We start from the raw sequence: 19,867 nt of genomic DNA on the forward strand, positions 1-19,867 counted from the left end.
TCCTATCTTGGTCATTTGAATATAGCCATTATGTAAATAAAGGATTGATGGTTGTTCCATATTGAAAGAATTAATTCAGCTGAGTGTTAGAAAAAAAAGATAAAGCATGTTAAATTCATAAACTTGTACTTAAGATAGAAGATGTCAGTTAAAAAAAGCCAACTTCTCAAACTTCTGCTCCTTAATCTTGTTCTTTGAAGATGTGAAAAGTTAAGCAACCATTTTCGTGACATAGTTTTCTTTGGAACTTTCTGTTGCAATTGTAAAGGGTTATAACAATGGAAAATGAACAACCTTTTTCTAGTGTGCTTTTTTTTCTTATCATAAGACCTATTTTCCAGAAATTTTTCATCTCAGTCCTTTCTAAGAATTTCTATTCAAACTTCTGGCTATTGAGATTGTGGGTCCGGAAAGAATGATAATTGTGTGTGCATGTGTTTTAATTTAAAGTGGGAAGGGTCTTTGCAATCATCTGATCCAACTGGAGGTGATGTTACAAGTTAGTATAGGCCTCACATGTCCCCACCACGGGCAAGAGTGTGACACAGACCCAAGCCAGGTCCAATCACTGTAGATGTTCTTAGCAGCTCATAAGAAAGGAAAAGAGGTGGAAGCTGGTGACCCTGCTCTCACAGCTCTCACTCATGAAGAACATAGCCAAGTCTGGATCAGCAGATGGATGAGATTCTTCAGGACAGAGTCATCCTAGAAGTGGGTGCCTTCCTTGGAATGTAACAGGACCAATGAAGAAGGAGCTGGTCATGTCAAACCCACTACCATAGGGAATCTACATCCAGTCTGTCCATCAGTCAACTACCATTTATTAAGCACTTGGGTGATACAATGAACAGAGCACTGGGGCTGGACTCAGGAATACCTAAATTCAAACCCAGCTTCAGGAACATATACTTGTGTGATCCCAAGCAAGTCACTTAACCTCTGCCTGCTTCAGTTTTTTCCCCTGTAAAATGGGGCTTATAAAAGACCCTGCCTCTCAGAGTTCTTGTGAGCACATCAAATGAGATAATATGCAAAGTACTGAATGAATTGCCTGGAACATATTAGGCTACTTCCCATGGCTGACAAAAATCTGCTTTCTGATGTAGAGATCTGACCATGGCACTCCCCCTTAAAGAACATTCAAAACTTCTTTGCTGTTTGTGGGGCAGAATAACCACCAGGCCCATCGTTGAAGTTCCTCTGCTAGAAAACCTAAAATTACCTTATTATTGAAATTTCAGGATGGAGAGAAGACAGGACCTCTTATTTCATTTGTTTGGGACCTGCTGGATGAGGAAACCCTCTCAACCAGTGAAGATCAGCCCCATATGATTTTAGAAAGTTCCCTGACAGTCAGAGGTCACATAGCCAGTATCTTCCAGAAGCAGGGTTTGAAGGAGGATCTTTCTCACTCTGAGATCAGCTCTGCACGCCACACTGCCTTTCACATGCTCTCAGGTATCCCCTAATTACACTATTCCTCATTCTTATTCTCCTCTTTCCCACCTCCATTCATTTATACATGCATTTTTTTTTCCATGCCTGGAATGCATTCCTTCCAAATCTTCATCTGTTGAAATCCTTCTCCCCCCTAAAGGACTGTTGAGATGCCGCCTTCTCCAAGAAGTCTTCCTTGTAGAAGACGCCTACTTGAGCACAGGGAATAGGTCGTTTTTCATTTTCACTTACCTAGTGCCTGTCCCTTCTTTTTTTTGGACTCGATGTATCATTTCACTGGCATAGGAAACTCCTGGTGAAGAAGGTTCATCTGTGCAGGCAGATCATCATCTGTTCTTCCCCTTATAGTCTGAGAGAGTTACTCAGGGCACTGAGAGGTAAAGAGATCTGACCAGTGTTACACCACTAGTGTGTGAGAGGCAGGATTTGAACCCAGGTCTTTATTCACTATATCATGGATACCTTGCACTGAGTAGTCCCTTAATAAATTGTGGTGGAATAGAATGAGGGAAATGAGACTCAGAAATAACAACTTGATCAACCTTCTGTGGCATATTAGAAGCAGAACCAGGGCTAGACAGAGAATCTGACTCTTGACTCAGTGTTCTGTCCCAAACCCCCAACTATGTCCTTGATCTCCTCACATGTAAAATGAAAAGATTAGACTAAATGACCACTAAAGCCCCTTCTGTTTCCATCTGATGTCTTCTAATGATAGATTATCTAAATGTTGTCTGCTGTTTGTTGAGTCATGTCTGACTCTTTGTGACTTGATTTGGGGTTTTCTTGGCAAAGATACTAGAGTGGTCTTCCATTTCCTTCTCCAGCTCCTTTTACAGATGAGGAAACTGAGGCAAACAGGGTTAAGTGACTTGCCCAGGGTCACCGAGCTAGTAAGTGTTCAAGAGTTAGATAGCTAAATATTTGAAGACTAATACATATAGTATTTACCATGTTTCTATTTATCTCTCAATCCAATGCATAGTAAACTTCAGTCTACATTTGGGATCTTAGAGAATCATCTCATAGTATGTTTATAGTTTCAGCTGTCATTCATCAGAATAACCAAGTTATAGTGATTTAGGAAGTCGTCTATTTTCTTTTCTCTGTTCCCTATTAAATTCCTACATCAAAAGCACTTCGTGCTGGGGATAGATCTTATTTGTTAGTTTTTTTAATTCTGCACTCCACCTCCCCAGCCTAGTTTGGTTTCTCTGATCATCCATCATCTCTGGAGCAAAGGAAGCCATAAAACTGTGTTTATTTGTCATATCCTACTATTTAATTCTGTTTCCACTGAAATCCCTTGAAACTCAAAGCTATAATTAAGCAGATTAGGTACTAATGGTCAGTAAGCCTGAAAGCAAGATTTAGAGTAGTTCAGATATCAATGAGTTGACTAAATTTATGTCTATGTTCTAGAGTAGAAATCTCATTACACAATATCTTCACTAGAATTACTTTCTTCCTCATTAGTAAATGTAGCTGAGAAATCCCTGATAAGTTTATCTTCCTTACTCAGGGAAGTATGTTACCATCATCATACTATGTGATTAGTCCATTGATCTTAGCTCAATTCCTAGCATAAGGCCCCAAACATAATAGGTACTTAATAAGTGCCTTCTGAATTTAGTTTTGGCAGCAGTGTGGAGAATGGATTGTAGAAGAGATAGGAAAGACCAATTAGGAGGCTATTGCAATAGTCCATACAGATGAAGCATGGTCAAGGCCTGATATTGTCTAAAAAATTCCTATTCCAGTGGTAGCTTTGATCATCCTAAATTCCATAACAGAAGATGATTATTTATTTAAAGTAGGTGAGAGTTCATTGTGCTTTCAGTTAGTAGATTTTGAGAAGAAAAAGTGATTATTGTAGAAACAAGCTAAAGCATGAAACATCAATCTAGTTTAGTAGATTTGACTTAAAAATTAAAAATTAAGGGGGTGTTTATGTGCAAAATTAGAGTTGGAAAATAAAAGAAAATATCTCCTCCATGCTTTTTCCCCTAATAGTACATATACTTCTGCATATCTGTCCTTCAACCTCTATTTCCAATGCTATCCATCATACACTAGGGGGCAAGGGTACCCCCCAGTAATTAGAATAATCTGATTTGTGGCATCATTGAATGTTAAGATCCCAAAATAGAAATTATCAGGCATTTTGAGTAATGGGGGGGGAGGATTAAATGCTATTATCACCTTTTCCTCTATCTAAAGAACTACTTTACACAAAGAGACCATTACTACAAAGGAAAGAACATATTTTTGGAATCATTAAAGTGGTTTGGACCTATCACATCTTGACCTCAATTATAATCAAGCTAATGATATCATCGAAGAAAATTGGCCTTTCCATTCTGAAGTTAAATTCTTGGATTAAAGATTCAAGCATATTATCAGTCTGACAATATCTACTTGTGAAATATGGCTTCTCTTAAGCACAAATCAAAGTGTACTTACTTCATAGAATGTATTCTCTTAGGCACAAGTTGAAGCATACCTCATAGAATGTAGTAGAATCATAAAATCATGAATTTTATCCAGTGCCTTCATTTTATAGATAAGGGAGTTCTCACTTTGAGGCAATATCTATTCAAGTAACTGGAACATAGAGAAGAGAGATGACTTGCCAAAGGTTTCATGGCTAGGATGGTGACGAATTTATATCATGCCAGAACTCATATCACCTGAGCCCTAATCCACTAATTTACCTTATTTTGCCTTAGAACTAGTTTTTTTCCCCTTTTTTGTGGATTATTTTAACACATGTGTAATACAATTAAGACTTTTGTTCATTGCAATGAAGAGTATAGGTAAGTGACGGTTGCTTCAATGGGTTTTATGTAGATGATATTTGAAGATAGGTTATAAATAGAAGAAAATATAACCAGCACTGGATTTGGAGTCAAAGGTCCTGTCATTTGAATCCTGGTCCTGTCAGTTACCATTTGTGTGACCTTGAGCAAAGTAATTCTCCTGTGTGGCCCTAAGTTTCCCCAAAGGTGGAATGAAGGGGCTGTACTATGCAATGTCCAAGGATCCTATGATCCTAAGTAGAAAAAAGGGTATAAACCAAAATACATTTGGTCTCCAACCAAAACTTCAGAAAGAAAACTGGATTCAGTGATCATTGTCTGTGTTAAAAATGGATACTTGTTTTGGTTGCAGGATTTCAAGAAAGTGCTTCAGAAAAATGTTGTGGCTTATGTCAGCCTTCATAACCCTATAAGGGGTAACTCAAGTCTGCATCCTACAGCATCTCCTTCTCTTCAACAGCTGGTAGCAGAGGTAAGAGATCACATTTTATTGTACTTTTTTAATATGGGATTCACCTTTTCCCATAATTCTCCTCTGGCACAGAGACTGTTTTACATAAATAGGGAAAAAATGCTTTCACTGCACATTTGGTGTTGAAAGTGAATAGTTAATTTCCTTCGACTAAATATTCCAGTTCTACATTTAAAGTATTTCAAAAACATTGCTAGAAAAAAAATGTTGAAGAAAAAAAGGAGGAAAATGACTATTACCTGTTATCTATCTAAAATTTTATAGTTTGTGATTTCCCTTGAAAGATTTTTACTTCATCTTTTAATTTATTCATTTCATGACTATTTTAGAGAAGTCTATCTCTTATGTCTTAATGAAGTTAATATTTTATTTATATTATTTTTTATGAGTTTAAGGTTATTTATCACTTAACATTTAAATTGCAATTTCACAGGAGGCATCATCCTTCCCAGAATGGAGCTAGTTATGGGTTCTGGGACTCTGGGACACAATCCTCCCAAAGCATAGTAGTGAATGACCTTTTGAAAATTCACCAAAGCTACAATATAGAAACCAAACAAGAGATGAAACAAATAATGAGCCAGGCTTCTGATTAGCCATAATTCTTGCCTGAAATGTAATGCAAACCAACATTTTATGACTTTAGTAAAATATTTTCTAGTTTAATAGTTTTCATCAACGTTTGCATGTGTGATATAATAAAAAAGACATTTAAAAAGATGAAGTGGATAAATGTCTACATTTAAGACCAGCCAGACCCCAATATGGATGCCCTAAATTATGCCAATGTCTCTAAGTTGGTAAATTAATTTCTCCTGCTGTGTGGGCTGTGTCAATTTCACTGACTTTCATTTACCTTCCTAGAAGCAAATGAGGAGAGGCAGTCAGCTGAAGATGCTTCCCCTGAGGCTAAGACCAGCTTTAGGAAAATAAAGCCATTCTTTTAGGGAACTGTTCTCACTGTGCATGTAAGCGAACATGAAGAGGGGATGAGGACTTAGAATATAGAAGTTATGGAAGACTAAGATTTAAGTGCTTCGTATACCTGGGGCTTAAATAATGAATTTGAAGGTATCAGGACATTTCCAACTGTGATCATTTTAAAAGACATTGATGGATATTGTCAAAATTCCTGACTAAATGGATAATAAATTGTGTTTTGGAATTTGTAAGCTACTTAACATTATTTTCGAAAAATGGCAGCATGCATTTATTCCTCATTTTTCTTTGGGATAAAATATAAGTTGCTTATCTTGGCATTCAAGGCCAATTAGAGTCTGACCCCTGTCTACCCTTCCAGATCAATTTATCCTGCTCCTCTTTCAAGAGATCTCTATTGCATCAAAACTGAACTATCTTCCTCTCTCCATACCAACTCGAAGCTACATCTGCTGTCTGTACCTTCCCAGAGAACTCCCATGCCTAGAATGCAATCCTTCCTCATCTCAACCTCTCCTAATCCTTGCCTTCCTGAAAAGCCCAGATCAAATACAGTCTTCCCATGAAATCTTCCCTGATTCTACCAGTTGTTAATGTTCTTCCTTTTCTTTTTCTCCCAATTAACTTTATTATATTTGCTTTTGTACATGGTGTGTTCTCACCACCCATAAGTAGAATGCGTTTTCGTTCATTTCTTTGTGTGCTCCTCATTTGCCTACATAGCACAGTGTCTGACACAGAGTAAGCAATTAATTCATTAAATTGTGCCATATTCTTAGCTTATAGGCTTTACCTAGAAATATGACCACCTTAATGACTTTTAGTGGGTGGAGGGGGATGTATGATGGCTTGTGTATAATCTCATGTCAAGGTTTCAGTTTATATTTGTAAATGAAATGAAAATATTTCTTTTTCTAATAGAAAAGGCAAAAGATACAATCCACAAACTGAGTTGAGTATTAATATTGAGAGAGACAGCCATTTCTCTGATTCCAAGCCCTGGTTTAAGGGGATACTAGAGTGTCTCTATTTATCTCAAGGAGTGTCACAGTATTCTAAAGTTCAAATCAGTTTTGATTTGTATTAATGCAGAACATAAACGTGTGCTGTGTAGATTTGAGGAGTGTGATATTGTCAGAAAAACAAATAAACAATGAGTTGCTCCAATTTTCCCAAGACCAGAGATCACTGATATCTCTGCCTAACGCCTATAAAATGGTCTGGTAAGATGTAAATAATTATTTAAAGCTAATTTACTCAGTGAATACAAAAAATAAAATGTTAAATTCAGAAATCAACACTTTTTTATAGAACCTATAAATATATTTATGCAAAACAAAGGTCAAGAAAATCTAAAGGAAACAGAATCCTGCTGACGTGTGTGTGGATGTATTCAAATGACACAAAAGTGGTACTGTTTATGACACATTATAGGAATATTGTAAATTGTCTCTGCACAGCAATGCCAAAACTCTCTGGCCAGGCCAAATGTATTTCCAGAGAAACAAGAATTTGATGCAACTTTCTCATTGATTGATATGGTTTGTCTTGATTCATGTTTCTGCTTGTATGGGATTTCTCTGTTATTTGGTTTAAAATAAAGACTGATCCCTCTACAAGTACCATTAATATTATGCTCAGGTTTGCTAACAGCCAGAAAATGATAGGTTAATCCTAATATAAATGTCCTTTTAAGAGTTTGATACTGACCATCTCTTTTCATAATAGTATATTTCACGTTACTATTTTACTTTGAAAAGTGTTTTGTCACAACAGGATGGATAGCCCAGTACTCCATAAGGAGTGAATATTAAAAATATTATTGTGTAGTGAACCTTTCAGGGGGAAAACCTGTGACCTTGAGTCCACAGGTGGCCCTCTAAGTCTTCAAGTGGAGACCTTTGACTGAATCCAAACTTCAAAGAACAAATCCCCTCATGAAAGAATTTGTTCTGTAAAACTTGGCCTCAATCAAAAGATCGTGTCCTTGGGTGTGATCTTTTGACACATGTGGACTGAAGGCCACAGGTTCCCCACCTGTGTGGAAGTCTAAACTAGTCTAAACTAGTTTAAAGTTTTTAAACTTTAGTCTAAACTCTTTCTCACAGAGCAAAACTGTTCACATCTCCCCTTCTAGGTTATAACCTAGGGTAAACTCACGGGGTTTGGCAGGGAGGAATGGGTGGTATCTCTTCTTTAATACTCTTGTTTTGAGCCCCTATTCAGAGTATGTTTCCTATTAACTGATCAATACCTCAGTTTCATTACTGATTAACACCAATGAACTTTTTACAAATGGATATTTGTAAGATATAGTAAGAAAAAGAGTATGGACATTCTCCCCTCCCCCACCCCCCCAACCACTCTGGGGACACGCTCTCCCCTATACCATCCTGGTCTCTGAGGAGAAGGGCTCAAACTTAACTCAACCTCTTCTTAGATTCATCTCTCCAAGCTCTTTCAGATGCCATATGGCTGACGGATGGATGATTCTATAGGTCTGCTACTCAGCTATCACTCAGGTAGACAAGATAGTTCCTTTGAGTCTTGCTCCTCACTGACTGGATTTTAGCAAATATTATCTCCTAGACTCTATGACTCACTCTCCAAACCTTTGAAGCACTCAAAGTCATAGCTGTCTCCAATTTATTGCACCTAAAACAAAAAAGAACATGAAGAGAATAAGACAAATGCCCATGTTCATGAGTGGTGGGGTAATTTGAGCAGGGGAGCACTGGTAGTTGTGATCAATAAAGACTTTATGTATAAGATGGTGCCTGGGCTATGTAAGAAGAAGGAGTATACTAGCCTGGATCATCCTCCCCTAAATGTGAAGTTCAGAAATGATTACTTATAGAAAATACAAAAATATGGTTCTTGGCCACAAGTCAGAGAGAGATCTTGTTTCAGATCCTATCCTTCACTTATTACCTGGGTGACCATGGGAAAAATTCACCTACCCTCTCTGAGTCTCATTTTCCACATATGCAAATGAGGAAATACTTCACAGGGCTTCTATGGTGCTCCATTGAGATAATAAAAGCTAACAATTCTATAAACTTTAAAAACATATGTGTCACTGATGGTGATGATGAAAATCGAAGTATCTGGAGTGTTCTGTGGAGAGACAGAGTTGGGATGGACTTTGGTGGCCATAGTCCATTCTCCTACACAAAAAGCGTCCCCACAAGAACATGCCCTTCCAATCTCTTCTGGAAGCCAGAACTCACCATCTTATTTCACCTCCCAACTGAGCCACAAATACATTTACAAAATTTTTAAAGAACACAAAGACAGTGATATTTCCTTACCAGATCCCCCAAGCTGTTAATTTGTGGAGTCTACCCCACATTAGTTAGTACTTTTTAAACAAGCCTCCATATCCCCATCTGCAAAAACCTACATGGAAGGAGGAAGGGGGCACCCTCAGGTCTCACTGGAAGCTAGCAAGTGTCGTCCTACCATTAGAGCCCACCTATTTTCATCAGCCCTTAAGGAGAAGAAATGGTTCAGAAATGAATTATCTGAGAAAGCTACTCATTCTGCATTGTCATGGTTGACTGATCATGTTTCATCCAATAGATGTTGCCGTCCAGTGCCCTGCCTCACTGAAAAACCAAAGCTATACATCAAAGTACATGAAGCTCAATCAGATAACTGCATCTATTCATAGAAACTGTTCCACTTAGCATTGGATCAGACAGGGGCACCTGCAGATCATTTCACTGAAAAGTATTTCAAACAATCAATAGTATGTGGTCTATCAGTATACATTTTTCGTGTACCTGTAGTGTTCTGGGGAAGACAAGCAGAAAACAAAGTTTAAGAAACAGCCCCTGATCCCAGTCACCTAAAACTATCGGGGTGGGAGGAGATGGCAGACAGATGTTGCCTTTCTTTCTCCACTTCCTCTGTTCTTCCCTCTTTTTCTTTTTTCCTTCCCTTCCTTTTTTCCTTCCTTCTTTCCTTCCTTGTTTCCTTCCTTCCTTATCTTTTTTATTCTAAACTTAACAAATAGTAAACAAATTAGCATTTCAATATACACTGTGAAAGAGAAAAAGAAGATGAAACTGCAAATTTCTGTTATATACAACTTTATTATAAAAAATCTTGTAATTTCAACAATAACTTAAAACTGTTCCTGTCTGTGATTATTGCTGGTGTTCATTCTGTTAACTTCTATGTATTTAAATACTTCAGTGATTTTCTTTTCCTTTATTTTGCTCTTTTTTGGGGGGTAAGCATGCCTTATACCCTTTCTAAGTTCTACCACCTCCTCCCAATTTAGAAAGTAAAACACATAAACCCTTTTGACAAATATTTGTAGCTAACGAAAATGAATTCTAGTGGCGATCCTGTTGGAAAATGCATGTTTTATTCTGCATCCTGAGTCAGGAGATGGTTAGCTTGGTTTATCAGTACTCTTCTGGAATCTTGGTCAGTCATTACCTTGAGCAGAGTTGTGAATGTATTACAAGGTTATTTGTCTTTATATTGATATTATTACTGTATGAATTATTCTCCTGGGTCTGTTTATTTCATTCTTCAATAATTCATCTAAGTCTTCCCAGGTTTCTCAAGAACTGTTCTTCGTTATTTCTTTAGTACAGTGATATTCCATTGCATTCATAGACTGTAGTTTGTTTTGCAATTCCCAATTGATGGGTGTGCCTTTGGCTGCTATTTCTTCACCATTATATAAAGAACTGCTATAAATATTTTTTTGTGAACATGAGTCCTTTTTCACTTTCTTTGGTTTCTTTAGGGTATAAGACTTGTGGTATAGCTAATTCAAAGAGTAAACAGAGATTAGCAACTTTGGAGACATAGTACTAAATTGCTTTCCAAAATAGCTAGATTAATGCATAGCTTCATCAGCAATGTATTAGTGTGCCAGTTTTCCCTGATTCTTTCCAACATTTGCCATTTTCCATTTTTTGCCTACCCCAATCTGATGGCTTTGTTTTCTTTTTTTAAAAAAAAGGAAAAATTATTTATTTTAAACATTCTTTTATTTATAAATTTTGAGTTGCAAATTCTCTTTTTCCCTCCCACACCCTCACAAGCCTACTGAGAAGCCAAGAAATATGATATTAATTATATGTGTGAAATCATGCAGAACATATTTGTATATTAGCCATATTTCAAAAACAAGAAAAAAGTGAGAAAATTATGCTTCAGTTTGCACTCAGAGTTCATTAGTTCTCTCTCGGGAGGTAGATAGCTTTTTTTTTGTTCATGAGTCCTTTGGAATTGTCTTGGATCACTGTATTGATCAGAGTAGTAAAATTTTAAACAGCTGATGATCATTATAACTTCATTGTTCCTTTGTAAAATGATCTCCCTTTTCTTTTCACTTTAGTTTGCATCAGTTCATATAGATCTTGCCACATTTTTTTTCTGAAACCACCTCCTCATCATTTATCATAAAACAGTAGTATTATGTCACAATAATAAATCACAACTTGTTCAATCATTTCCCAATTTATGAGCATCTCCTCAATTTCTAATTCTTTGTCACCACAAGAAGAGCTACTGTAAATATTTTTATACATAGGTCTTTTTCTTTTTTTCTTTTATGTCTTTGGGATACAGACATAGTGGTGGTATTACTGGGTGAAAGGATATGTAGTTTTACAGTCCTTTGGACATAGTTCCAAATTGTTCTCCAGAATGATTGGACAAGTTTACTACTTCAACAACAGTTCATTAATGTGTTTATTTTTTCCTTATCCCCTCCAGCATTTGTCATTTCTGATAGGTATGAGATGTTGTCTCAGAGGTATTTTAATTTCCTTTTCTCTAATCAATTTTTTAAAAAATTATTTTTCCAGATTACTGTAGACAACTTTGATTTCTTCTTCTGAAAACTGCCTGTTTATATCCTTTAATCACTTATCAATTGGGGAATGGCTCTTTTTTTTATAAATTTGACTCAGTTCTACATTTAGTATATATTTGAGAAATGAGGCCTTTATCAGAAAAAATCGCTGTAAATTTTTTTTAATATCACTTCATTGTTTATGGCATCTTTAGAAAAATATAGTTTCCCTGATTATTCTTTTTTATTGTCCATTTTTGCCTTTTTTTGTCCAAGATCACGATCCCTGTCCCTGGCTTTTTTTTTTTTTTTCAATTAAAGGATATTAGATTCTGCTCCAGTCTTTTATTCTATCTGTCTCTCTCTCTCCCTCTGTCTCCCTCTCTCTATCTCTCTCTCTCTCTCTTTCTTTCTTTCTGCATATCTTTTTGTTTCAAGTGTGTCAACATATTGTTGGATTCTGGTTCAATCCATTCTGCTGTCTGCTTCCATTTTATGCTTGAGCTCATTCCATTCACAATATTTCCCTCCATTCTATTTTCTCCTTTTTTTTTTTCCATTTCTCTCTCTTTTTTTTATTCTGTCCCTCCTCAAAAATTGATTTTACTTCTAACCACTGCCTCACTTAATCTTTACTCCTTTTTTATCATCACTCTTTCTCTTTTCTTATTCCCTTCCTGTTTCCCAATTGGATAAATTACATTTGTTTACACAACTGACCGTGTACATATATCCTTCCCTCTTTGAAACAATCTGATGACAGTGAGGTCCAAGCATTGCCCCGCCCCATTTTCTCTAAAAACTCTTCCTTGCATACCTCTTTTACATGAGAAAATTTTCTCCATTCTACCTTTCCCTTTCCACTTCTCCCACTGCATTCTTCTTTTACACCCCTTCATTTTTTGGGACATCATTACAATTTAAATTGACTCACATCTATGCACTCTTTATAAATCCTTTTTATCTGTCCTAATAATGATGTTTTTAGGAACTACCTATACACTTTTCCCATATAGGAATGCAAACAGTTGAACTTGATTGAGAACCTTATGAATACTCTCTCATATTTATCTTTCCATGCTTCTCTTGAGTCTTCTGTTTGAATGTCAATTTTTTTTTAAATTTAGCTATATTTCTCTTCTTTTCATCAGAAATGCTTAAAAGTCCTTACATTAAATATCTATTATTTTTTCTTTAAAGGATTACACTTGGTTTTCATAGATTGGTTATTCTTGGTTTTGATCACAGCTCTTTCGCCTTCCAGAATATCATATTCCAAGCCCTCTGCTCCTTTAACATGATAGCCACTAAATGTTGTGTGATCCTCGCTATGACTCCACAATATATAAATTGTTTCTTTCTCTTTGTGTGAAGTATTTTCTCTTTTACCTGGGAGCTCTGGAATTTGACTAAGATATTTTTGGGAACTTTCATTTTAGGATCTCTTTCAGGAGATGAATCATGGATTCTTTCAATTTCTATTTTATTCTCTGTATCTAAGATATAAGGGAAATTTTCCTTGATAATTTCTTGAAATAGAATGTCTGGTCTCCTTCTCCAATCATTGCCAATAATTTCAATAATTCTTTAATTGTCTCTCCTTGATCTGTTTTCCAGGTCAGTTGTTTTCCTGCGAGATAGTTCACATTTTCTTCTAGCATTTCTAATACTTTATTAAATAATAGTGCAGTGATACTGGACATACTTGCCTTATAACTGATCTCATTGAAAAGGCCACTAGAGGGGGCAGCTAAATGGTACAGTGAGTAAAGCTCCAGCCCCAGAGTCAGGAGGACCCAAGTTCAGTTTTGGCCTCAGACACTTAACACCCACACAAAAAAAACTAGCCATGTAACCTTGGGCAAGTCACTTAACCCCAAATGCCCTCCAAAAAAAAAAAGCAAAAAAAAAAGCAAAAGAAAAGAAAAGGCCACTATACTTTTTCCATTACCTAAAACTTTGACTCTTGTTTTTACATACTCCTTAACATATTAAGGAAAGGTACATTTGTCCCCTATGCTTTTCTAGTGTTCTTAAAGCAAATTAGTCTTAGAATTTTATTTTTATTATTAATATGGTTTATTATACTTAGAGTTCTTATATTGAACCAACTGAATGCAAAAGTTAATGTAAATGAAACTGGATCAGAGTGTGTAATTTCTTTTACTATGTTGTCATATTTTTGCTAATAGAATATTTTATATTTTTGCTAATATTTTATATAAATTTTGTTATTTTATTTATATCCCTCCTGCATATACAGTTATTTGAATATCTTTTTCTCCCATTAAAATGTAAGCTTCTTGAGAGTAAAGACTTTTGTCACCTTTCTTTGTATCCTCAGTCCTTAGCACAGTGGCACATCATAATAACTTAATAAATACTTGTTGACTAGTTGGTCTACCTCACAAAATTGTTTTAAATCAAGGTTATTGTTAATAAAGGGTTTCATAATCCTTAAAGTACTATACAAATGTTAATTACTATTAATATTTTTTTAGAAGGCAGTTGGGGTTAAGTGACTTGCCCAAGGTCACACGGCTAGTTTTTTTTGTGTTAAGTGCCTGAGGGCAGATCTGAATTCATGTCCTCCTGACTCCAGGGTGGGTGCTCTATTCACTGTGCCACCTAGATGCCCCCAAAATATAGTTAAATTCTTTTTTTTTTTTTGCTTTTTGGAGGGCATTTGGAGTTAAGTGACTTGCCCAAGGCCACACGGGTAGTTTTGGTGTTAAGTGTCTGAGGCTTGATTTGAACTCAGGTCCTCCTGACCCCAAGGCCAGTGTTCTACTCCCTGAGCCACCTAGCTGCCCCACTATTAATATTTTCAACTGAGCATTCACTAAGATATTTGATTTAGGGGGTGGCTAGGTGGCTCAGTGAGTAAAGGCCCTGGAGTCAGGAGGACCTGAGTACAAATCTGACTTCAGACACTTAACACTTACTAGCCATGTGACCTTGGACAAGTCACTTAGCCCTTATTGCACTACCTTCCCCCCTCCAAAAAGCAAAAAAAAAAGATACTTGATTTAGCTGTCCAAATGGTAGAGTCTTTTGGGCAGCAAGGAGATTATATCAATCAATGCTGAAAGAAATTAATTCAGATTATTCACTGGAAGGTCAAATACTGAAGCTGAAACTTTAGTACTTTGGCCACATAATGAGAAGATGGGGCTCATTGGAAAAGACCCTGATGTTGGGAAAGACTGAAGACAAAGGAGAAGGGGATAACATAGGATGCGAGGGATAATTAACATCATGGACAGACTTTGAGAGATAGTATAAGATAGAAGAGTCTGGTGTGATATGGTCCATGGAATCATGAAGGGTCAGATGGGACTGAACAGCTGAACAACAACAAAAGCCAATGGCAGAGTTGTATTTTTTTTTTTTAGGCAATTGGGGTTAAGTAACTTGCTCAAGGTTACACGGCCAGGTGTTTCTGGGTGGGTGCTAAGTGTCTGAACCCAGATTCGATCCCCAGGTTATCCCAACATTGGAGCCGGTGCTCTTATTTACTGTGCTACCTGGCTACCCCTAGAGTTGTATTTTTTAACTTTTATGTTATCATTAATCGAGAGCTTCAAGGGACCTCAAAATTGATCAAGCTGGACCTCATTTTATAGATACAGCAACTGGGTGGTAGAGATAGTCTGTAACATACCCAAAACATAAGGTTCAGAGGTAAAATTTGAATTCAGGTTCTATTACTTTCAAGACTATTCCCTGTTTACCCTTTCACATAATTCATAACCTAAAAAAGAATGTAACCATCTGTGATAGTAATGGGCATTATATTACACCATCTCCAAGAATGGTGGTTAATGCCTGTAATCCCCAGTATCAGAGACGAGAGAAGGTAAAGATGTGGGATCTCTTGAGCTCGGGAGCTCTGAGATGCAGTAGACTAAATCTATCAGGTGTCCTCTAACTCCACTAAGTTCAGTATTGATATGACGAGAACCTGGGAATAGTGGGTAGGGAGGACCAGATTGCCTAAGGAGGAGCAAACATCCATGTTAGAAAGCTCCTGCCCCATATGTAAAAAGGGATAATAATCACACCTATCTTACAGGGTTGTTATGGATATGAATGAGGTAATGTGTACAAAGTGTTATATAAATATGAACCATTATTATCATTTTCGTTTGTGTAATTGCTTGTAAGCTGCCTTTCTTTTTCTCCTTTCTCTGCCATATACAATTTACATATCTTTCTTAGGAAACTGAACACTTTTATCCCATGGCATCCAGGATATTTTCTGGGTGAATAGTTTCTGCATTGCCCTCTTACCCTCTGCTCTCCACTATTTCCAATTCTCCTCACAGTTTTCCTATTCTACTTGGCCTTCTTTCCACCCCTTCCACTATTAGTCAATTGAAGTGGCCATTTAGACTCCAATAAACTGATTTAAAATGTTCCTTTAGACTAATACACTACCTTGATGAAAGCCTCAGTTTTGAAGTTATGCTACTGCTGGGCAGATTTATCCATCCCTTACATTAACATGATTGTCTTTGTTTACTCTTTTTTGTTTCTTTTGAAGTTAATTTGCTTCTAAAGCACTGAGCTGATCTCCCCAGTTCATTACTCTTTCAAGTGGGTTTTTGTTTCAGCATACATTAACAATTTGCAAATACTATTTGTTTTAAATCTTACTATCAAGGGAAGGCAGCCCAATGCTGGAAAAAAAACACAGAATTTATAGAAGGCAGCTGATTTAAATATTTGGATTATGCCGCCAAAGAGCAAGGCAAACATTCTGAGACCTTAACAAATTTAGTTTGAACTCATTTATCCAGCCACCCATAATTACTGTACGCATTCATTAAAGAGGCATGCGACTTGAGTTGCGTTGTATTTACAGTGTTTTGATTGGTATGTCGGACAGCAGATCTCCATGGACCTAGGGAGGAAATTATGGTTTACCCAGCTGTGGTGTGAATGAATTGTCATTGACCAACAGGTTGCCCACTTACACAGGATTTCATGAATACAGTTAGCTTCATTTTACCCATAATAGTAAAGTGAAACTTATTATAACCAATCATTTGCTATTTATTTGTTGTTTTCTCTACTATAAATTATGGCTGACACAGTTTGGTTAAAATCTCCATCTAATGGCAGTTATTTGATTGTTTACATGATCATTATAATAACAGATCCATTGGGATATATTGTGTGATGCTTCTGAATATATAAATTTAAGCAGAAGCACTTTTCTGCTTTTTTAAGGTGAAAAATATTAAATAATGTGACTTTTTAAAATCACATTAGGTAGGTGTAATCATTGTAGTTAAAGAAATGAACATAAGTACAAATTAACCTGATCTTAGGGAAGTACAGTATAGATCTGAAAATTTTGATTTATGTAGAGAAAAAATAAATGAATGAGCTAGCTTTCCAAACATTTGCTTTATTTTCATGACTCATAAGTAGATTTCTTTTGGCATTTGGCATTCTGGATACATTTAAGATGAGATTTTGTAGGAAATATCTTTTATTGTTACCATCTGCATGACCCACTAAATTCCACTTGCAAATTAAGAGTCTGTAAAGTTTTTAAATAGCAGCAACTTGATTCTAATTTTTGCCTGTTATTTTATTGTAGGACCTCAGGCAAAATTATGTCTAAGTGTTACTTCCAATATAGAACAGGTGCCTCTGGGCCCTTCGTGGTTATCTAAAAAGAAATGGTAAGCAAGCAGAAGCCAGTTATGGCTTCTAAATTTCCAGTCCTCATGCATAGTACATGTTTCCAAAATTATTCCTAAGTTAGCCATTCATCTACTTTCTCTACCTACCACCCTTCTTCCTTCCTCCATAAGCCTCTAAATTCTAAGCTATTGCCAAAAACATTAGCACCAAAAATTCATTGTCCTTGCAATGTATAAAGTATAACCAAAGTATAACCTTTGTAGTCTCAATTTCTATGAAGCCTGAAATAGCCTCAAACCTATTATATTACCCTCCCATCTGTCTGCCCTGCTTTCAAAAATGAATTGTCCAGACATTATAGTTAAAAGGTAAAGAAATTATTTTTCATAGCATTTCAAAATTATTTTACCTGCTCTCAATTTTCTGTTATTTAATTTTGTTTGTCCCTACTTCATTGAATTTACAGTATTATTTTTTTGTATTTTCTCTACCTTTTTTATTTTTCTAAATTCAATTTCTTTTATAGCTGACAATTAAAAATAGTTGTACGTCTTATTTTTATATTTCCCTCATAAAATGTAAATTAAAATGGTAAGACCAACTTGTAAAATAGTAGCACAATAGGCCTTTTTCATTTTAAAGGGTGTTAACATTTTAAAATCACTTTTGATTATTGTTGGAATTTTTAAAAATATCTGGCTAGTCACAAGTCTTGAAGAAAGCGCCCCAAGTCTCTCATTGGCTGGGGAGAGAAAGGACCTTAATCAGGGTGATTACTAAGCAATAACCTTTACTTTTGATTCAATTCAACAAATGAGTATTCAGCACTTAACTCTTGATACTAATATAGCCCCATTCTGTTAGTTACTGCCACATGACTGCCATCCTTCTTTTCTGGTCCTTATAACCCTCCAACTATATCCTTTACATGCTTCTCTTGCAGAGTTCTTTATTGGAAACTTGTTACAGCTTACTCTGACCACCGTAGGTCTCTATATCACCCTTTGGGTAACTCGTGACTTAGTGTGTCATGCCTCAAAGACACAGTACAATAATATTGGGGTTGAAGAAAAATGAGCCCTAGTTTCAAGGAGACACGGGGGTCATTAAAAGCCCTGTCCTCTTTCCCAAAGGCAATCCAACTAGCTTTTCTCCTGCTTGATTCTTGGCCTAGCTTGTTGCCCATCTGCTATGTCTTTTCAATATATATGCACTGAGAATCCAGCTCAATGGCCCGTCTGTTCAAGTAATTTATCCCAGCAAATACTATCCTGGGCATTGGGCATACAGTCATAAGGGTGGGAGGTCAACTTAGATAATTATACCATGCACTGATTCATTTATCAGGTTAGAGCACAGTCATAAGGTTTCAGCATGGCCTGGATACTTCCCTAGGTGGGACAGGAATTCTCTTTATGAGCAAATTGATCATTCCCTCTGAATTTTTATCAAAAGATCAAGGCATTTGGACTTTTACAGTGGAAAGCCTAGAAAGATAGGCAATAAAGCATTCCACCTAAAGTCCTGAAAAGGGATAAATGAGAGAGACGGGGAGGGAAGGCAGTCTTCGACCTCAACGTCTTCCCCTCCCTTGAGCAGAAGATCCTCAAGAAATCGGAAGGGTCCTTAGTATTTAGTCTTCTTCCTTGGACTTGTAGCAGTGTCTTTTACATATCTAACATCAGTGTCTTCACTAAGGGTTAATTGTAGGCTAAATGCAATGAAGAAAACAATTTAAGGCTATGCAAAGAGCCCAGGAGATATATATATATACCGTATATACTTAAGGCACAGAGACTCCAGAATAACGATTTTCAGGACCTGGGAATTATATCTTTTATAGCTATAGTCTCCAAGCTTATGACCACTCTTCCTTGGACTCTATATGTACTCATAGGAGACTTTGCCACAGACTTTGGGGGTTGGGAGTGGATGGAGTAGTGTTTTGTACCAACTATTCTTACTATACCGCTGTTGTTAAATACCCCTGACTGAAAGCTATCTAGGATGGAAGCACACAAATAAGGGCTATAACATTACAAAAACAAATCCCAGCCCCTCAGGTTTACCCCTAGAGTCCCTCAGGGAATCTAGTAACTGACCTCTGCCCTGTAGAGTCCCAACCTAGCATTGCCAGAGGGTATAAAAGTCATTTCAGGGTCTATGTGTATTAGGTAGCAATGGCATCTTATTCCATAATAGAAGAGATTTGTTGTATACCCAAATAAATTTACAGAAGGGAAAAAATTCTTTTTTATAGAAAGAATTAAAGAAAATGCCAGAGGGATCTTAGAAAATTTAAGAAGGGAGTTCATTATTTTCATAAATATGTACATTATACTTTTGCCTTCAGAATTCTAAGTGCAAATTTGTGATCCTAATTGCTCTAAATGAACCTGAAAAAATGTCCCTGAGTCCTTTCTTAACAACTGTTAACTTTGATGATCATTGTTTACTTAAGCAGATTATGTCTTCACTCCCTAATACTAGGTGTAAATTTATAACCCTGGTAGGACTGATATCTTATTAGCCTGCTCTCTGGCACCATTGTAATGGCTTTGACTGTTCTAGCTGCACAGCTGTTTGCTGGATTGTCTAACTTTAAGCATGTAATCATAGCATGGTAGCCCATTGGTGGGCATAGCTGTTGTCAGTGCAGCAGCTGGAATTCTTTCCTCTTCTGGGGCTTTTGTGGCTTCA

The 19,867-nt window shown here is 36.5% G+C and overlaps 1 protein-coding gene across 10 annotated transcripts in view; it reads left to right on the forward strand.

Moving 5' to 3' along the window:
• The window catches only part of NAALADL2 (N-acetylated alpha-linked acidic dipeptidase like 2), a 1,484,638-nt gene that overhangs the window by 1,120,756 nt on the left and 344,015 nt on the right, over positions 1-19,867 (forward strand). For all 10 annotated transcript variants that reach the window (XM_069083604.1, XM_069083606.1, XM_069083602.1 and 7 more), the window contains one exon: positions 4,630-4,749. In XM_069083604.1, the coding sequence (XP_068939705.1) occupies positions 4,630-4,749 (120 nt within the window). The remainder of the gene's footprint in view (positions 1-4,629; positions 4,750-19,867) is intronic.

Source organism: Petaurus breviceps, unplaced genomic scaffold (assembly GCF_028583685.1).
Source record: "Petaurus breviceps papuanus isolate PSGF00001 unplaced genomic scaffold, PetGlider_PUasm1.0 173, whole genome shotgun sequence".
Taxonomy (NCBI): domain Eukaryota; kingdom Metazoa; phylum Chordata; class Mammalia; order Diprotodontia; family Petauridae; genus Petaurus; species Petaurus breviceps.